This window comes from Tubulanus polymorphus, chromosome 9 (assembly GCF_964204645.1).
Source record: "Tubulanus polymorphus chromosome 9, tnTubPoly1.2, whole genome shotgun sequence".
In the NCBI taxonomy this organism is placed as follows: Eukaryota; Metazoa; Nemertea; class Palaeonemertea; order Tubulaniformes; family Tubulanidae; genus Tubulanus; species Tubulanus polymorphus.
In genome coordinates, this window is record NC_134033.1 from 5,142,608 (window position 1) to 5,160,054 (window position 17,447).

Consider the following 17,447-nt stretch of genomic DNA (forward strand, 5'->3'; position numbering starts at 1 on the left):
TACAGGTATACAGAGGAACAAGAAAAGAACATCCAACTAGACACTGAAAAATCTTTATTCGGGTTTTTTACCTGGGGCCTTTACCTTGGGGTATATTTAACAAGGGGATTTTTACTGAAAGGGACCTTTACGGGGCGAGTTTTTACCCGATCACATCGATTATTGAATGACATGTTCGATAAAATCATGACAAAAACTGGTATCACTGGTACAATTTGCTAATTTTCGCTGTTCGGGTGGTTCTGTAGACTATTGGCTATACCGTTGGTAACTGACTAGCTATTTGTATCACTGATCGGACTGTGAAAATATAGCTTTGACAAAACCACAACGAGAAATGAATCAAATGCAATATTTTACTCGAAAACGAGCTTAACCACGGAATCAGTAACGTTTTTTTACAGTCCATGGCTGAAATGACGCTATTGAAAAAATCAATGAGAAATACTGCCTCCGATTTTTATGACGAAAATATAGGAATGAATTCTGAACAGAATCAAATCAGGTTGTTCTTATTGGTATTGTGTATACATTTATTTCATTTATTAGATATTTCACGTAATTCGTGTAATTAGGAAAAACTCGATCCAATAATTGGTTTTTCTTTCGGTTTTACGTAATTTACAACTTACCAAATATGGACTACATGGTTTGACATTAAAACCAGCGAGCATTATGGTATCAAGTTCAACCAAAATTGATAACGATCGGCCTTTCGTAGAATCTCCCTGAAGGTCACAATTTTAGTAAATTGACCTTGGGAGGTTTAAACCTCCCGAATCCAATTAGCAAAATATCGGTCCTCTATGTCGGCGACAATAAAAGTACCCTGCGCGTAACTTTCTATTGTGCGCCTGCCGCGTTTTGGGCACGAGTAGCTTACGTAATCTTAATTGAAAGTTGAGATCACAGGCAGATATTGAGGTCTATGGCCCACACATAACATCATAAATTGGTCAGGAAATAAAGTGTTTTGAGGTATAGATGACACGTTTGTACGATTTTACACTGTAAATTTATCATTTTTCAGGACTTAAGGACCAAAAATCGGCAATATTTTTGATACAAACTGAGAAAGTATCAAAACATTTGAGAACGCGTTAAATCTGGATCCAGTTCCACAGTTGTGTTGGTTTAATTTGACTCTGGATCCAGTTCTAGAGCTGTGTGGGTTTAATTTGACTATGGGTTTAATTTGACTGGGTTCAGTTCCACAGTTGCGTGGGTCTAATTTTACTCTGGATCCAGTTCCATGGTCGTGTACGTTAAATCTGACCGTAAATACAGTTGTGACTTAGTCAACCTGTGGAATTCTGTGTATATATCTTATATTCTATGTGGGATGTCTATCACCCATGCGGTTTGACACTTTAATCCATACATGTCGATGAAGAATCGGGTTAACCTCTTGCGAAACTGGGTCTTGGATCCATTTACACACCTGCCAATCAAACCATAAACCCATACTGCTCTGGATTCAATTTTATTTGGATCAAGTTACATAATACTCACCACCGAATCTTACTTATTACTTTTTCCTCTTCATTTCTGCGGTAATTTTCGTTTACGGGCGTATACTAGCATATTATGCAAATTTTTCAGATTATAGCGGCGATAATGACCAATCGCCGTCTCCAGACATCCGGCAACGCGTACGTAATCAATTTAGCGATAGCGGATTTGGGAGTAACGCTTCTGGTCGACGGTAATAACGTTGCGGGTAAGTTAAAAATCACTTCATTCAATTTTACTTCAATTGGGATCAATTTAAGTTTATTCGACATTGATTACCACGAATAACGCATCTGTTCGGAATCCGAGATATCATTGCTAGTAAGACCAGGGGCGGATCTAGGGAAATCGGAAGGCAGGAGTCCAGAAGTAAAGACTAAGGTTTTTTTCAGAGAAAGGCGGGTGTCATATAGGGGTGGGATCATGGTTTTAGTTAATTTTGAAGAAGAGATGCCATTATCGGAAGTATTATTTTCCAATGTGCAGGTTTGAACAATCCCCCAGGGCGACCTCAATGGGTCCGGACCCCTGACACCATCCCTTAAATCCGCCCCCGTAACAAAATCGATATCATCTTATTTTTGCATTCGATACGTTCACACTTTCACACGAGGGTTCAATTTTCATTCACATTGCCAATGAGGGCAATGATTCCAACTCACCGATTTTTGTTACATATTATAATTGCTGTATCGCACTCAGTGTCATGTTTCGTCACTTTCGTTCACAGGAGTTTTGTTCGGTCACAAAATCTACATCGAACTGGAGTTGGAATGGTTGTGCTACCTGTGTGGCTATCTATGCGGTGTATTCTGTTTTACCTCATCCTTCAGTCTGGCCGCCATCGCAATAGATAGGTAACATTCTCATCGGCCGGGATTCGAACCTGATCGCATCGTGAGATGAAACCCTGCCTGATAAACCCTAGTGCGCAGCTACAAGTGTAGCTTAGATTAAGTCATCATATTAGCCCCGCGTTATTTCAGCCCGGGTTTTTTCCATTCATAGTTTAACCGTGAAATTTGCCTCGGCGATTATACAATGGCAATCAGATTGGTGGCGCAGGTGTTCTTGCGGCAAACCTGTGCATGTATCTGCACACTCGGGTCAGAGAAGCAGGGTTTTTGCCGTGGCTGGGTCAAGCGATGCGCCATCAGGTTCGAACCCCTACCGAAGCGAGATGGATAGGTAAAAATTATTACTTAATATTGAGCGGGTGGGCTAAGCTAATAAAAATGACAAGCTAGATCAACCTGTCCCGTGGAATCTTGAAAATGCAAGACCTGCCTTGTTTTGTGCATTACGAAGTTTTTACCGATTTGCGGAATGCGACAAACATACCATTCGTGCCAGCTATTGCTCTGCATACACTTCGAGATATTCCCCATTTGAACCAAAAATGACATACAGACGCCCAGTGGCGTTTCCATAGACTACAGCTATGTCAGTCAAATATGGAGATACAGCAAAACTCGGGAAACTAAATAACTCACCACATCATCTCGTAAATTCTTTTAGTTCAAATTTATTTTTCCACTTCAGTTTGCCAAAAACAAGTAGTCATTTGGATAACTTTCGTTTCTTTTCACAGTCCTCGGTGACGACTTATCCGAGGTTGACTTTACAAGGTTGGCTCCAATCGGAATCGTTGCAAGTGCGCTGAGTATTTTCCTCCGATTTTTTCCGTAGGTTGTTCTTTTTGTGCCACAACAATTTCTACCGCAAGTACTACTCGATGAAAACGACCGTTTGCATGTGTTTGGTGATCTGGTTATGTTCGTGTGTGTTGCGGTTCCCGATGATATTCGGTTGGTTGAAATGCAGCATCGTGTTCGACGACAAGGTCATGTTGTGTTTCTGGGATCGTCTGGCCGGATTCTGGTGTTCGTTATTCAACATGGGTTGCTTCGTTCTACCTTTACTCATCGTGTTCGTCGCCTATAGTCGTATATTTATATTCGTCTGGCGGAGCAAACACAAATTGAGCGCGTTCTCGGCGCCTGGTTCGGCGGCTAATAGAATGGGTAGCGGTAAGGCCGACGATACGGCAACCAAACTCGCGAAAAAATTTTTCATAATATTCATCGTCTTCGTCATCATGTGGATGCCGTGGGCGGTGATGAATATGGTCGGTACGACAAACCGCCATCCAAAATGGGTGGTGTTGGTATTATTGAATTTAGGTCACGGAAATTCGGCCGTCAACAGCTTCATATACGGAGCGACTAACCGCACGTTTCGCAGAGCGTACGAGGATATCTTACTATGCAAATTACGTGACAGGAAACGCACTCTTAGTAGTCGCACTTCGAGTACAAACTAGCGGATACAAGATGGTAGAAAGGGATGGGTTCACCCATATCTTGAGGGGCACGGTTCAGAAAGAAAGACACATGAGAGTCTTTGAATCGATTTATCCTGTTGATAACAATTTTAGACATTTTTGCTTCTACAGTGAATTAGAATTCATTTCTTCTACAAATTCTACTTTAAATGCATCAGAATCACTGTAAATCACTAAAAATGAGAGCAGATTGGATTTTCTAATTTTCTGCATGTTCCTCGATCGATCGGGATGATCAACGAAAGTCGTCACACAAGATCTACGTACAGAACATTGTCAATGCGCTCTAATGCAAAATATTGATAGTTCAATGTCTTCTAGTGTGTTTAGCACATTTACAGTGCCCTTTGTAAACATTCGAAACACATATGAATTACTGTGAAACTACGAGCATACGATACAGCATTCGCAGCGCCCATTTGTAAAAAAAAGAAATTGAGATAAACGTGACCTATGCTCTACCTCTAAAGTGTATTCACCCATTGAGTAAGAATGCACCAATGAGAAACTGATATATCCAGATTATACGGCCGAAATAAGAATTTTTTTCGTATCCATAACTCTCGCTGCGAGTGCAGCCATCAGTAATTTCGAGACGACGAAGTACAGATTATATGACTTCAACAATCGATTTCTTTTTCAGCATCGAATAATTTCAAAATTCCGTTTCAACGTCATCCATTTCAAGTGATCATTTCTTCTGTAATTATATTGTTGTCTTAGATGTTCCCTGCCTTTTCTTTTTGTGGCATATTTTCAGATAATTATTCATGAAGGTCCTCCATCACGATCTCTCGGGAGAGGTCGCGATGTTGTGCCATCGGATTTTTGCATGAGCACTTTTTGAAAAAGGCACTTCGACCAAAAAGGGATGGGTTCGAAACCACGGAACTCATGCAACGACTGTATCCGTTGCTCATGCATGCCCACTCGGGAAGTTGTTCCGTATGCTCGACATCAATCTAAGAATTTGAATAGTCACGCCCCCTGTGAACATAGACTGAAACCAAGGACAATAAAACTCACCACAATCATAAAAATGTGATTAGCTATGATTGTGTAATTTATCGTGGAAAAAATGCACAGGTATCAATATAATATGGAACACTAAAGTCAGCTATTCAACGCCCCTGGCCTGGTGACCATATACAAAACCAATGACCTTGATGCTCACCACAATTAGAATTATGTCTTAAGCTACCACTTCGAAATTGATTGCTTTGTTACAAAAATACACAGGTACCAATATAAATAGACAAATTGTATTAATTCAATCTTCAACTCCCTCAAGTGGCAAGAACAAATAATTGGGTGGTCCCAATTCTATGTGAATTTCTTTTTCAACCTACGAATTGGGGATGCCAGTAAGATGGCCGTAAAATGCTTGATAAATGACTGATCGCAAAACCCATCTGATATGATAAAGATCACCTTCCAAAGAATACCCATCACAAATTGCATTGAAAAATGGCAAACCATTCGGAAGCTAAAGGTCTTTAAACTTCAAGCAAAAATTGACCCTGTGTACACTAAAAAAAAAGTTAAACAGAACAGCCATCTTGATTCTGATCGACCCAACTTTTCTCATGCTGATGAACCATTGGGGATATAAATACGTATTTATGATTTTAGATACACTAATGTACTGAGTATGTAGGCGGCCGGCCTGGTTAACTTTTAAGTCAAGCAGAAATGAGGAACAAGATATCAATTTTTTTCTAGCCTAACATGGCTTTTGGTGGATCACCTGTTGTGCTTACATGGTAAGAATTCCGAGTACAGAACAGCCACAGAGATTTCACCGCGTCGTAGCAATAATGCGACCTATACTTTCGGCAAGCCAAACTAGTTTGAAACGAAACCCAACTCTAATCTGGCGTTGTCAATCTTAGGAGCGGTGTGCGGTGGACGGTTCGCTTCGCTGGATGAACGTCGATGTTTCTAGTTAGCTGGACTATCGTAACTAATAGTTGAATACAGCTACGACTACCTCGGTCTAACTCATTTCAATAACAGTGTCGGCCATCTTAGAACTAGGACCGAACTACAGCGATCCGTTTAGTTGCTTGGTTCTTCACACTTTTTTAATTCATTTGCTTTACCTTACCATCGGGTTTTCCAAGAATAATCCGATTTAACCTAACGACGGGACTCTTTACTGTTCACGGTGTCATTTTGGAGGAAAATCGCGACTTGATTCCCAGTTTGCTACTGCATAGGCTTGACGGCCAATGTAACTGAAATCTCAATACACGCGCTGCATCACTACCTGAAATAACTTAATTCAAACATAGTCTGAAATTCTCTGACGATCAAAAATATGTATGTATTTGGAAAGATATTCGCTTACATTTCGAGCTACCTTAATCTCATGAAAATTAATATTCATTCGTAATCTATACGCGTAGTTTCGCAAGAAACTAATGATGAAACTAAATTCGTCGACCGGTTACTTTTAAACAGTAATACTTTACGCGCAGGTGTCAACCGATCTAGTCAGCTAACAAGTAAAAATACCAGTTAGTGAGCTTCCAGGCTCTGCACAATCTGACGTAACGAAATAATGATATAGTCGATCGAATATAGTACGGTGTTAATCCTGAATCGCCGAGTATTTCGGAGCGATGCAGAGTCCATTTTTTGGAGTGGACGGAGTGGCTCGGTGCGGGCGTGCGACGTTACCTCAAAACTAGCCGAATCGTCTACCGTCTTCAACCTTCGATCTTACGATAGATTTCGGGCTTGTAACCTCGGGTGCACAGCGGCCTGGCTGGCTTTGTAGTAAGCTTACCTATATTTCGTGAGCCGCGCTCCCTCTAGTAGTAACGTGTCTGTTTTTTCGAAGCATATCCATGCTTTTCCGACTGGCCAACGACGTCGATGTCGTCGTCGTCCTACTTTGGTGGTCACTGTGCTGACAGTCGAATCGTCCGACAACTCTATCGCGCACAAGATTCTTCGTTCCCGAGTAGATTCGATTCATTTTACGGCAACTCCGAACTAGCGCTTAAACTGGTATGCGAGATGTTGGTTCTGAACGATCTGTTTCGTGATTTTCGCGTCTGGAGTCGAAATGGAACATCGTCGTTACGTCACGGTAACTATTGGCAGGAGCATTTCGCTATGACAGTTTATATGATTTTCTATCTGTTCATCTTCATCGTGGTCGGATTTTTCGGAAATCTTCTTGTAAGTACAATATCTGAATCCAGTTTGACAGTCGTGCGTATTCAATTTAAAACTGCATTTGCGAGTCTTCAATCTTAGTCAAGTCTGGACCAAGATCCACAGTTGTGTGGGTTTAGTTTAACTCTGAACCCTTCATCAGTGTGGATTTTATTTGACTCTGAACTCAGTTCCACGGTTATGTGGATTTTATTTGACTCTGAACTCAGTTCCACAGTTGTGTTGGTTTAATTTGATTCTGAACCCAGTTCCACAGTAGTGAAGGTTTAATATGATTAAAGATCACCTTCCACAGTTGTGTTGGTTTAATTTGACTCTGAACCCAGTTCAACAATTGTGTGGGTTTAGTTAAACTCTGAACCCTTCAACAGTAATGTGGATTTTATTTGACTCTGTGAACTCAGTTCCACAGTTGTGTGGGTTTAATTTGACTCTGAACCCAGTTAAACAATTGTGTGGGTTTAATTTGACTGTGAACGCAGTTCCATAATACTTGTCACCAAAAATCTTACTCATAACGTTTTCCCTTTTAACTATGATAAAATTTTTCATTATATGCCATATACGTCTGTACGTAACATTTGCATATTATACAAATTATTTCAGATCATAGCAGCCGTAACGACCAATCAGCGTCTCCAGACATCCGGCAACGTGTACATTATCAATTTAGCGATAGCGGATTTAGGAGTGACGCTACTTGTCGACGGTAACAACATAGCTGGTGAGTTAAATATCATTTTTCACTTTATAGTCACTGATTAATCGACCTTTTTTGTTTTCACTTTGGGGCCCACGAGTATTTCGTTCGATATATCACAGGGGGATTTATGGGGGGGGGGCTAACAAGGAACGCCGCCCCTATTTTGTCATGATAACATAATTGCTTGTTACTTTGTTTTGAGAATCACTCCAAACGCACACAAAATCATCCATTTTCTTACACATATCTCTCGCTCTTCGTGTACCAGTATTACGACTAGGCCTATGTTTTGGGCCCTTCCTATTCTAAGTACTCTTGGTATTAATACAAACCCGTTTTTCGTTAGATATATTAAAATTGCTGTGTCGCGCACTCAGGTCATGTTTTGCCATTTTTCGTTCTCAGGGGTTTTGTTCGGTCACAAAATCTACATCGAACTGGAGTTGGAATGGTTGTGCTACCTGTGCGGCTATTTATGCGGTGTATTCTGCTTCACGTCCGCATTCAGTCTGGCCGCTATTGCGCTGGATAGGTAACTATAGAGATGTCGAGGGTTAACTAATCAAAATTACAGGCCAGCCACTTGTAAAATCACCGGGAATTCTGATCCCAAAGAATTTGAGGATCCAAGTCCAATTGGTTTTTAGGCATTACAGAGACACTTAACTAATACGGTAACGGTGTAATTAAAGATACTTCGGGCGGGTGCCTTCAGCTCATCTCTTTCTTCATTTAGCACCTAGGAATATCTTAACTGAGCCCAAAAAAGGTCTATATCCGCTGAGCGATGTCACCATGCATTACACCTAAGTTAGTGAAAATTGGATACCCGGTCAATCATACTGTTACGATAAGAAGTGACCGTGGACGCACCAGGTATCGAACCCGGGTCACTAACGTGAAAAGCAAGTATGCTAACCAGTAGACCACGAGTACAATTGGCCATTGACTATACAGTCTGTCCTATAAGCGTAACGACATCACTAGGCCGTCACTTCCAATTCAGTTTTCCAAATGTGAAAGTAGTCATTCGAGTAAGTAGTTATAGTCATTCACAGTTAGAGTGAAGAGTTTTGCGAGGTTGACTGTACACGCAATCAGAATAGTTGCAAATGTGCACATTCTTAACTTTTTTTCCTCTCCAATTTTTCCGTAGGTTGTTCTTTTTGTGCCACAACAATTTCTACCGCAAGTACTACTCGACGACGACGACCGTTTGCATGTGTTTGGTGATCTGGTCCTGTTCGTTTGTTTTGTGTTTCCCGATGATATTCGGCTGGTTCAACTGCAGCATCGTGTTCGACGACAAGGTCATGCTGTGTTTCTGGGATCGTCTGGCCGGATTCTGGTGCTCGGTATTCAACATGGGCTGTTTCATCCTGCCTATAATCATCGTGTTCGTCGCCTATAGCCGTATATTTCTATTCGTCTGGCGCAGCAAACGCGAATTGAACACGTTTTCCGCACCAGGCTCGGTGGCTAACAGAATGGGAGGTGGTAAGGCTGACGATACGGCCACCAGACTTGCGAAAACATTCTTCATAATATTCATCATCTTCGTCATCATGTGGCTGCCTTGGTCGGTGATGAACATCGTCGATATGACAAACCGCTATCCGAAATGGATGGTGCTGATTTTCCTGAATCTAGGTCACGCCAACTCGGCCGTCAACAGCCTGCTATACGGAGCGACTAACCGAATGTTTCGCGAAGCTTACAAGGATATCTTACTATGCAAATTACTTAACAAGAAACGCAATGTTCGTAAACACAATCCGAGTACCACAAGATGACGAAAACAGGGGGGTGGATCTAGGGCCCATTTCCTACATCACTGCGGGTCATTTTGTTTTAGAATCACAGTCACGGACTCTAAAACTATAGGTCATGCTTTGATGCTCGGTAAGGCGATCCATTTTCAAATATCCATGTTTGTACGTTAATACAGTAAACCTCGCATAGCTGGGACTTTAGAAACAATGCAAGCGAAATCAGAGTTAAGAAAACATGTTAAGTAGTCATAAAAATCACTTAATTTTTGTCCAAAGTTCGTTGCGTCCGAGTAAGGCAAGGCTTACTTAAGCGAAGAAGGATTTGCCCCCTTATTTAAACTAAGGCTGGATCAGCTCCTAGGACCAACAACAATGTTCCCATCTACTCAGTTCGAATTGCTCAGCGTTGACTTGAGTCCATAAATGGCCAATACTTGTCTTGATAAGTTCCTCGATTGGCTACGGACTGTGACTGGACAAATAATTTTTTGCTGCAAACGATTAAAGTCAATTGAAGAATTAAAATTGATGAAGATTTTCAATTACTTTATTGAACACTTGAAGACAAGTTTAGAGACGGTTAGTTTTACACAAATTTCAGAGATTAGAAATCACAATCGGTGGTAGTTATGAGGTCAAATGTAAAGAAATAGATCGAAAAGAGTTTTCCCAGAAGAAACTATAAGGCATCCAGGGACACCATGCCCACTCGGTGAAATACCTGACAATCTGGGAATTTCGCTATTCAATCCCTGCTGGTGACGAAAACAGAAACAAACGACCTATAAAAACTCTCTGCAATCATATAACGTATCATGATCTTAAACTTTGCGATTGATTTCGGTAACATAAAATATATGTATAGGTACCAATATAAATGATAACACCCACGTTATTTCACTATTCAACATCCTCTATGGTGGGAACAAGACTTGGTCACCCCGATACCATGTGGTAAGGATATGTGTCCTTTGACAATGCTTAAGACAATAATCGTCAGATATCAAGAACAAATACAACGATATAAATAGCACTTCATAGGTTAAGGAGTTTATTTGACGCGAGAGCTTTTGCTACATTTTAGTAGCTTCATCAGGCGAATGAGTGACTCATTCATTCACCCGACGAATCTACTAATCGTAGTATAACTAGTTAACCTACTATTCGTCGGGTTTTATTTATTTTAAACCAGTACGAATCATCAGATATTAAGTTAAAATACGTCCACATCCCCTCATAATAAAAAACCACCTTTTCCCCATCGACGAATGAGGACTGATGAGACTGATATGGTTACTGATCGCGTAAAATTGACAAAATCCTTTCTCGGGATTCCTTTCCATCACAAAGTTCAATGTACGCTGTAAAACACAAACGGCAAAGAAGCATCTCCGGCCACTTTCACGAACATTTTTAACTAAAATTTCAGGTGTATTCGCTATTGGTTACTGCACGTTATCTATGTCACGAGGACAACAATTCAAACTTAACTGATTTCAGCTTAAATCTTTTTATGAAACTGAACCCAGGCCACGGAATTTACACCAAAAATGATATAATTTTTAGGGGGATATATTCAAATACTCAAACAGTCGATGACTCAAACGATTCAGTAAAATTCCGATTAGTTACTTATCATGACACCCCATTAACGACTTCACCAATTCAGCAAAATTATCATTACCGGTAGTTAGCTATTACATATTCCTTGTAGATCAATATCTTCAAGTCATGACCAAGCTTACGACAACAATGGACTCGGCAGTTACACAAATAAACTGATTACAAATTCTATAGCAGTTTACAAAAGTGACCTGGCCGATTAGGAGAAACAAGGTATCATTTTTGTTTCGCAATGTTTACTAATGATGACCTTATCATCTTCAATAACTTCAATTGACTCAGTTAAATTATGACGAGATATTTAAATGACAACTTTTGCATTGACAATCACTACAATCACGATAAGTCACTTAGTAGCTATAACCTTTGATTCGTGATTAGCTATAATTCGCAAAACCCCGGGAATGTGTCTTGTAAAATACTTTCTATGATTGTTTGGGTTAAAAGCATAGGAGGCAGTTCTAAAAGACCTACTTTCGTCTTTACTCTTTAACCCTACCCCAACCGTAGAAAGAGTCTATTGTATCTAATGATATGTTTAGCAATACAAATATCTGAATAAAAAAACTTGCATTTCTCTAAACTTAAACCGAAATCCCCAGTCCTGACGGGTTTAGCTAAGTATCTAAGACCGTGTCTTAGAAATAAATTATACGCGCACATAGATCGATAAGAATAAATTATGTTAATGAGCTAAAATAAGGTGTCTTCTCGGAGATCTACTCTGGGCCATCGCTGTTGAACCGGGCTCCGTTAAAAAAAAAAAACACGTGATCGTGGTATTGAGTTAGCCTATGATGGATGACGCCCGCGAGGCTTCAGTCCGCCGTTTCATGATCCGTAGTTTCTTTTCCTAATAAAGCTTTCTGTAAAGAGAAAGGGTAACATGTCATTAGTTCACAGCCTGAGTGTTAGCTACATTCGAGTCGAGTCAACCTTCCGCAGTCAGTTGCTATTAGAATTTAGCTTTTTTTGGAACAGTGGCAGATTTAGGGTACCTCGCAATAAGGCAGGAGAAAATTGGAAATTAATAATGTGAAAACTTTTCAAATCTTTTAACAGGGAAAATTAAGTGATTATTTGCCCCAAACAATTGTTTTCTTAGGGTCCTGAATAGTGTTTCAAATATTCAATTTCGATTTAAATGGACGTGAAACTTTTTGTGAGATAACCCATGGTAATTCTTTAACTAGGGGTCCAGGGACACCATGCCCACTTGGGAAGTGGTTTCAAATGCTCAACAATCTAACAATTTCAATATTCAACGTCCCCTGGTGACCATTTACAAAAACCAATGACCTTAAAACTCACCACACTCATAGAACATGTCAGCAGCTACGATTTTGTAATTGATTGTGATAACAAAATATGCCTCGTTACCAATTTAATATGGAAATACTAAGTTATTCTACTATTCAACGCCCCCTGGTGACCATATTCAAAACCCAATGACCTCGAAACTCACCACAATCATAGAACATGTCATGAACTACAACTTTGCAATTGATCATGGTAACAAAATATGCCTAGGTACCAATATAATAAGGAAATACTAAGTCATTCTACTATTCAATGCCCCCTGGTGACCATATTCAAAACCCAATGACCTTGAGACTCACCACAATCATAGAACATGTCATGAACTACAACTTTGCAATTGATCATGGTAACAAAATATGCCTAGGTACGAATATAATAAAGAAATGCTAAGATATTGTATTATTCAACACCCCCTGGTGGCCATATACGAAATCCAATTACCTTTTTTCCATATACCAACTTTGCAATTGATTGTGGTTACAAAATATGCATTGATACGAATATAATATAGAAATACGATAAGATATTGCATTATTCAACGCCCCCTCGTGGCCATATACAAAAACCAATGACCTTGAAACTCACCACAATCATAGAACACGTTATGAGCTACAACTTTCTAAATGATTGTGGTAACAAAATACGCTTAGGTATCAATATAATGTGGAAAAACTTTTTCCCACTTACGAATGAGTACTGCTGACACCAAGATGGCCGCCAATTGCGTCATAATTGGCTGATGAAAAATACCTGTCTCAGGTATAAAACATCCCTTTCCAAAGAATACCCATCACAAATTGCAATGAGAAATGATAAACCAGTAGGAAGCTACAGGACTCAGAATTTGGGCCAAAATTAACATTTTAGGGCACTAAAAAGGTCATAGGACGGCCATCTTGAGTCCGATCGACCCAATTTTTCTTATGCTGATGAACCCTGGGGGAATTCACATATATCCGAAAGATCAAGGTAATTGATCAACGCGTCTTCAAAATTTCCCTCAAAAAGTTCAAAAATGTGTAAAAAGTGCTCATTTTGGCGAACAACAATGGCTGCCAGTCGGCCATCTTGAATCTGACAGGGCCAGTTTTTGGGCTGAAAATGTGTCTAGGGTAGATACATGTGTAACCCAAATATCAAGACATTACCTTGAAGCGTGCCTATTCTAAAAAAACGTGCCTATTCTAATAATTCGGCCTACCCCTTTCTAAAACTTCTAAATCCCAGCTTCCGCAAGATACTTACACGCTAGCTTCGACTTGATAAGACTCTTCAACTTCGGCAGATCGGCCCAAGTCTCCAGCCGCAACCGGTCACCGGCGTCGACACGCACGTTAGCCGGCGCCGTAAACACGACGTGTTCCCAAGACGGCCGCGAACGAACGCCGTGTATATCCATCTTATCGTCGACGAGCACGTCGCCGCCGACGACCGTCTTATCGGTGGTGAGGATAATCCGACGCAGCCAGTCGCTACCGAAATACTGTTCGATCCACGCGTACTTCTCGGGCGCGCAGTGCTCGTACGACGTCGTCACCGGGCTCGTGCAGATGAACACCTCGACGCCGTCCATCGCCGAGAGTTCTTTGACGGCGGCGACCGCGCCGACGATCGGTTCGTTGTTCAAGAAGAACCCCTTCGCGTGCACGACGTCCATGATGCGGTCGGCGAGGTCGTCGCGCAGCCCGCGGTATTGTTTGTTCACCCAGAAGCCGCGGCGCTCGTCGAGCGGCACGAACGGCTCGTCCGGGTTCGCCGCTCGGTATGATTCTAACAAGTTCAGCTCGAAATCGGCGAGCACGCCGTCCATGTCGACCAGCACGACCACCTTTTTACGCTCGTGTATCGGCCCGTTGCGGCGTCTCGTACCGACGTTGTTACGGCTACCATCGTCATTGTTGACACTTGATGACATGTTCGTTCACGCACATGCGCCAGCGGCCTTTTTCGCGCTGATTTTTTCTTTTTTTCGAAATACCAGTCAAATCCTAGATAATGAAATAAAGGACAGTAAAACTTCGTTATAGGCTAAAGAAACACCGATTAGAATTCGATCCCAAAAGTTAAGTTATTCAATGGATTGCACAATTCCTATGACTGACATGCCGATCTGTACATTTACAGATAATGAGGTCATCAGATTCATTATAATTCTAAAATTGAGTCATTTTACGCTTTACAAGAGGGCACACTACACTATTTACTTATATACGGTAGCCTACTCTGGTAAAGTTAAATTTCTAGTGCAGAGGACAAGACCAAGGGTCAAAAAGTCAAAATTCCTATCAGCCAGCAGTAATTAGTCAAGTATACAGAGGCTAATTATCATAGGCACTGGACTGGACTGGACTCGGAGTTATTAGTCATTAGTGGTATATCCATAGGGCCCAACATTCATATCTTTTGTAAAAAAAATCTCATAGACTGGTATTAACTTTACCGGGGGAGGGGGGTAAACTCAATTGAAAATGAACTTATTAAGCCCTTGGTAACAGTTAATACCAGTCAATAACACCTGGCCCTGGTATTCAAAAGATATACTACAACTACATTGTTGTCAGGACCCAGGAGTGTGGGCTTCACTGCCTTCCTTCAGATCGTATGGAAAATAAACAGCCATGATTTTCAAAACGAAGTGGCTACTCGTACGGACCCGTACGAATAATTCCGTGGGCTATTCGTACGCACCCGTCGGATAACTGTGGAATTATGTGTACGGGAAGGTATAGGGTTAGGGTAAGGTGAGGCAATATGTAGTTAAAACATTAGACTGACTGTCAGCGAGCTCGGTGGTCTAATGGAATGATGCTGCGCTAGTAATTTTCTAGCCCGGGTTCGAGTCTCGCTCGATCCGCTATTTTTCTCTAACTCTATTATCCACACTTTTCTTGAATTTTCTAAGTCGTGCACCTCTGTACGCATGCGCAGCGTTAATCGGCCAATCAGCTACAGTTATTAGCGTACAGATCCAAGTTCCGTACGAATAGCCTCCAGACTAATCCGTACGGGTCGGTACGAGTAGCCACAGGGACTTGTCACGATTGATAATGGATGAGACCAATGATGGGGGTACCAGTATCCCTGCTACTGTATAATAAAATAACAATGGTGGCAAAAATACGACCATTTTGCTGTCCACCATAGAATCGGTACACCTCCAATTTGAGCTATCTCTCGTCCAAAAACGGTGATTTCGTTGTGAGATAATTGTCCTAGGTGGTGGTTAAAGGCTCGTTGGAAGCAGAAAGTCTTCTAGGTTGTATTAAAGCTTATTTCATGTGAATCGGTTGAGAATTTTGGAATTACAGTCGATTGAAGTGGAGAAGTCATTGTCAGATTGACAATTTGTTGCCACCCTTGTTTTTTATATTATACAGGGATAGTGGACCTGGTCATTGATATTGGTTTTATTCATTCACTATCAATTGTGACAAGTCCCTGTGCGAGTAGCCACAGCGTTTTCAATTCAAAAATGATAAGCACCAGCTCGGGACATATTTTCGTAAAAACAAATAACAAACGTCCAAGATATTACATTTGATTACTCACCAATTAATGAAGACCAGATTTCTCCAGTGAGATCACTAATATTAGGCAATGAATGTGATGCAATCCTCTTCTGAAATTCGATGACATTCGCGTCAACAGTCTTTCAAACATTGAATTGAATTGACTTGAATTGAACATTGCGACATCGCTTAGGGAAAAAAAATACACAATGTTTGGATATGGAAGCCGGAGTTAAGGTCGGTTAGTACACAATGTTTGATTGCATATGAAGGTTTACCTTACGAAGGAATCCGCATAGAACCCGCTCGCCTAAACTGGCACGGTTGGGACCTTGGTTTTTTCACCAAATTAGGCGTTTACCGCTATTTCAAGAATCGCGAAGGTCAATCGAAGAAATAGGGAATTTGTTGATCTTGAGGCGATCAAATTGGCCGCGGATTGCTAAACCAGCGCCGGAGGACCCTGTGAACCCATGAATCCATCGCCTGTGTTTGCTTCCTTTTAAACAATATATCAGACACAATTTCACGTTTCTGATAAACTTTTGAATTCCGTGCGAAACTTTCCTCCGTTTCTGTTCACTGCTATAATTGCACCGTTGCACGTGGCCGCTTGCTGAAATGAAAACTATGGCCTCTGGTCATCGAGTGATGACTACTCCAGTAAGTTTACTGAGTACCAAAAAGCCAAGCAATTATGGACACTATTGCCTGTAATATTGTCTTATGCTGTGTTACTGTACTTTTCAAATCTAGTATATAAATAGACGGATAACAAGTTTTACAACGGTATCTACAGTTCAAACTATCACTTTCAAACTAAAGACGGTAACTAAATTGAGTTGGGACTATTTTTGCAGTCTTCGGCATAATGGGGTACCCGCAGTGCTACTGTTGCAATCGAGCATTCCACTTATGGCAGGTGAGAATCCGTCAGGTTTGCTAGTAGATGGTTGGTCGTCCCCGTTCGATTTCTTCTAAATTTCAATCAAATCTAAATGAACTCTTAAATAAATCAATTATTTATGAAGACTATATCGGTATCTAAGTAGAAGAATGAGTAGTTTTGTGTATTTGGGGGGTGTTGTGATAATATATGGATTGATGAGTCCAAAAATCCAGTTCTGATCATTGAAAATGAACTAATTGTGACAACGGACGAACTACTGATTCACGGATCGTGTTTGCACTAATTCCAAGAGTATGAATCTAAACTTCGTTTTTTTTTCTCTATTCATCTAGAAAAAAACGGGATATCCCCTGTCAAAGATGGGTTCTGCCGCGGTCTTGATTCTATTAACAGAAGTTCCGTAGTAAGTCTCAGATAATGCACTCGCGACTGTGTGACGAATGATCGATGCCGACCATTATATATGAGGAAAAACCGGACAATGGAATGTGTCATCTGTACTCAGGCTCGTGCCAGAATTTTAGTCCGACTTCACTGCTATTCTATAACTACATTCTAAACAGTAAGT

The 17,447-nt window shown here is 40.9% G+C and overlaps 3 protein-coding genes across 3 annotated transcripts; 2 read left to right on the top strand and 1 right to left on the bottom strand.

Annotated features, from left to right (window-relative positions):
- The first annotated feature begins 1,617 nt into the window (after nucleotides 1-1,617).
- LOC141910480 (melatonin receptor type 1A-A-like) lies at nucleotides 1,618-3,835 on the top strand. Its single transcript, XM_074801171.1, has 3 exons — nucleotides 1,618-1,720; nucleotides 2,243-2,369; nucleotides 3,202-3,835. The coding sequence occupies exons 1-3, from the start codon at nucleotides 1,618-1,620 to the stop codon at nucleotides 3,833-3,835; spliced, it is 864 nt and encodes a 287-aa protein (XP_074657272.1).
- A 3,045-nt stretch (nucleotides 3,836-6,880) lies between these two features.
- Nucleotides 6,881-9,538, top strand: LOC141910481 (melatonin receptor type 1A-like). The gene is made up of 4 exons (XM_074801172.1): nucleotides 6,881-7,045; nucleotides 7,649-7,766; nucleotides 8,151-8,277; nucleotides 8,902-9,538. Exons 1-4 carry the CDS (start codon nucleotides 6,881-6,883, stop codon nucleotides 9,536-9,538), a joined length of 1,047 nt encoding a protein of 348 aa, XP_074657273.1.
- A 542-nt stretch (nucleotides 9,539-10,080) lies between these two features.
- On the bottom strand, nucleotides 10,081-16,118 carry LOC141910831 (5'(3')-deoxyribonucleotidase, cytosolic type-like). Its single transcript, XM_074801670.1, has 3 exons — nucleotides 16,010-16,118; nucleotides 13,706-14,448; nucleotides 10,081-12,006 (listed from the first exon to the last, which is right to left on the bottom strand). Coding segments are annotated over exons 2-3 (672 nt in total). The 5' UTR covers nucleotides 14,376-14,448; nucleotides 16,010-16,118; the 3' UTR covers nucleotides 10,081-12,004.
- Nucleotides 16,119-17,447: the final 1,329 nt, after the last annotated feature.